The sequence below is a fragment of the Nematocida parisii genome, assembly GCF_000250985.1.
Source record: "Nematocida parisii ERTm1 unplaced genomic scaffold supercont1.5, whole genome shotgun sequence".
In the NCBI taxonomy this organism is placed as follows: domain Eukaryota; kingdom Fungi; phylum Microsporidia; genus Nematocida; species Nematocida parisii.
In genome coordinates, this window is record NW_013524650.1 from 221,185 (window position 1) to 224,062 (window position 2,878).

Sequence of the window (2,878 nt, forward strand, 5' to 3'; positions counted from 1 at the left end):
TTTATTTATGCCTTTGTGCTGTAATTGAAATATTTTAATTAACAACTTCTGATATAATTAGTCATGATAGTGCATAATTTAATACCAATAAATTATACATCACTCTTATTTATCCAATAAAGAAATAATCAGATATTCTAATGTACTTTTATAGTAGACTACTGCCATCCATGCCCAAAGTTAAGTTATTTCCACAATGTGGGTACATAGCTTATTTTAATTACTTCTTGCATTATTATTTACAGCTGCTCTCTGCTTCTTCAGCCTCTGCTTCTCCTGCTTCTTCTTCTCCAGCCTCTGCAGCCTTCTGCTTCTTCCACTCCAGATGCTCTAGCCACTCCTGATTGTTCTTCTCCAGTATCTCGTTCTCCATCGTTATTCTCTTCCCCCGAATCTGAACATCCAGCCTCTTCTTCTCCTGCTCCATCCTCCTCTGATCCAACCACATCATCTGCTTCTCATACATCCCCTGCATTCCCTGCTCCATCAACATCTGCGTCTCTTGCATCTCCAGCTCCAGCTTCTTCCGCTTCTCCTGCCTCTCCAGCTCCTTCTTCATCTGATTATCCAGCCACTTCTGATCATCCTCCTGCTCCTGCTCCAGCTCCAGTAGATCCTGCTTCCACTCTTTCTGCCTCATCAGCTCATTCAGCTCCTGCTTCTCCAGTCTCTTCATCTCATTCAGCTCCTGCTTCTCCAGCTTCTTCAGCTCCTTTATCTCCAGATTCAGACTCGCCAGCCTCTCCTGCACCAGCTCCTCCTGCCCCTTCAGCTTCAGCCTTTCCTGCTCCTCCAGCATCTCCAGCTCCTTTATCTCCTGCTCCAGCTTTGCTGCGGCTTTATCTGCTTCTGTTTCTGTTGCAGTTACTTTTTCTTTTCTTTTATTATATAGCTCACGTATTTTTTGAGTTATATTGAAATTTCTTATTATGCGGGGTACCCTCCATACTGCTATAGCTAATAATATAATTACTATTATACCAATTAGTATGCACTTGTTTCTTAAATTAATCTGTTCTTTTGTAGATGCAAATATTGTGTCTTTAATGCCTTTCATTGATATTCCAGAAATACTTCTTCCTATGAAATTATTTTTCTGTTCGTTTACTCTAGTAGTTATCATATTTAATATTTAAATTTTTTCAACATTTATATTTTTAAAAAACGGAAATTCGATCACGTCGTTTTAAATTAAAAATCGGGCTGTTGATGTAAAATGATCCCATCAAATTTTAATGAGTTTCTGATGAATTCGTCAATTACATAAGCTGCTTACTTCTGGTACAATAATTAAGACCCATTAAATTTTTTATTATTCTCATCTTATATTAGGATTTCTATATTTAATGAAATACTCTAATCTCTGCTGTATGAATAAAGAATATAAGCCGTATAACCCGAATTTCACTTTCAGATCTTATATTGGCTTCAGTTTATTTTCCCCGTCTTCTTGTAAGTGTGAACTTCTATTTGTTATAATTAAACTTATTTTCTATTAAATTTGATGTACCCACGAGGGGGTTAACGGAACCGCCGCCCTGCCACGTAGTCAAATAGAGAAGAAGGTGAAAGAGAAAAGCTCTTTATTGTATTAGGAAGCGGCATACGCCTGCACAGGCGCGAAGTCTTAGTAACACGACTGAGTTAGACCTGGTACTGAATTTAAAAGCCATCAATGCTTCCCAGAGTCTTTCCGAAATTAGTGAATGTGCTAAATAGTCGTAAGTTGACATACTGATTCAGAGATTCCAATAGTTTGCTTTAGAATTATCACTGCACAATATGGCACACAGACAGATTGCTCTTGGGGCTCCCGTCTGAGTGGTGATTATCATATCAGGCATAAATAATATTCTATTTTAATAAATCATGCTTATATTACAAATTATACATCACTCTTATTTATCCAATAAAGAAACAATCAGATATTCTAATGTACTTTTATAGTAGACTACTGCCATCCATGCCCAAAGTTAAGTTATCTTCCACAATGTGGGTACATAGCTTATTTTAATTATTTCTTGCATTATTTACAGCTGCTCTCTGCTCCCTGCTCCCTGCTTCTTCAGCCTCAGTTGCTTCCTGCTCCAGCCTTGCCAGCTCCTCCTGCATCTTCTGTATCTCCAGCCTCTCCTGCCTCACCAGATCCTGCATATCCAGCCTTTCGTCCCTCTCGTCTCTCTCCTGATCCTGCCTCTTCTGCTCCTCCTTCCACTTCTTCATCCTTTCCTTCCTCTCCTTGTTCGAATTTGCACGCATCTGATCCTCCAGCCTATATTCCTCCTTCATCTCCAGAACCTTCTGAGTATTCAATATTATACTCGCCTTAAGCTTCTCCTGTCTCTTCTTCTCGAATATCATATCACTCTCTTTCATCTTCAGCTTCCCCACCTCCCTCATCTCCCGTATCTCATTCGCGTGCTCCAGGTTCTGCCTTTCCAGCGCCCGCTTGTGCCTCTCCTGCTGCTTCCACTCTTTCTGCTCCCACCTCTCCTCAGCCAGCCTCTCCTGCTCCTGCACCTTCTTCAGCTCATTCGCGTGCTCCACCTGCTCCTCCAGCCTCTCATCCTCCAGCCACTCCTGCTCTAGACTCTTCTGCTTCACATTTATATATGCACCCCGTATCTGCTGCGCATACTCATCCAGATCCTGCTTCTCCTGCTCCTTTATCTCCTGCTCCAGCTTTGCTTTGATTCTATCTGCTTCTGCTTCTATTGCAGTTACTTTTCTTTTATTATATAACTCACGTATTTTTTGAGTTATGGTGGAATTTCTTATTATGCGGGATACCCCCCATATTGCTATAGCCAATAATATAATTACTATTATACCAATTAGTATGCATTTGTTTCTTAAATTAATCTGTTCTTTTGTAGAT

General features: G+C 40.2%; 2 protein-coding genes across 2 annotated transcripts; both read right to left on the bottom strand.

Annotated features, from left to right (window-relative positions):
• Nucleotides 1-164: 164 nt before the first annotated feature.
• NEPG_02063 (uncharacterized protein) lies at nt 165-1,123 on the bottom strand (the record flags this gene model as incomplete). The annotated part of the gene is made up of 1 exon (XM_013204436.1): nt 165-1,123. One exon carries the CDS (start codon nt 1,121-1,123, stop codon nt 236-238), a length of 888 nt encoding a protein of 295 aa, XP_013059890.1. The 3' UTR covers nt 165-235.
• A 559-nt stretch (nt 1,124-1,682) lies between these two features.
• On the bottom strand, nt 1,683-2,877 carry NEPG_02064 (uncharacterized protein; the record flags this gene model as incomplete). The annotated part of the gene is made up of 1 exon (XM_013204437.1): nt 1,683-2,877. A coding segment is annotated over one exon (867 nt), but the record flags the coding sequence as incomplete, so codon positions are not given.
• Nucleotide 2,878: the final 1 nt, after the last annotated feature.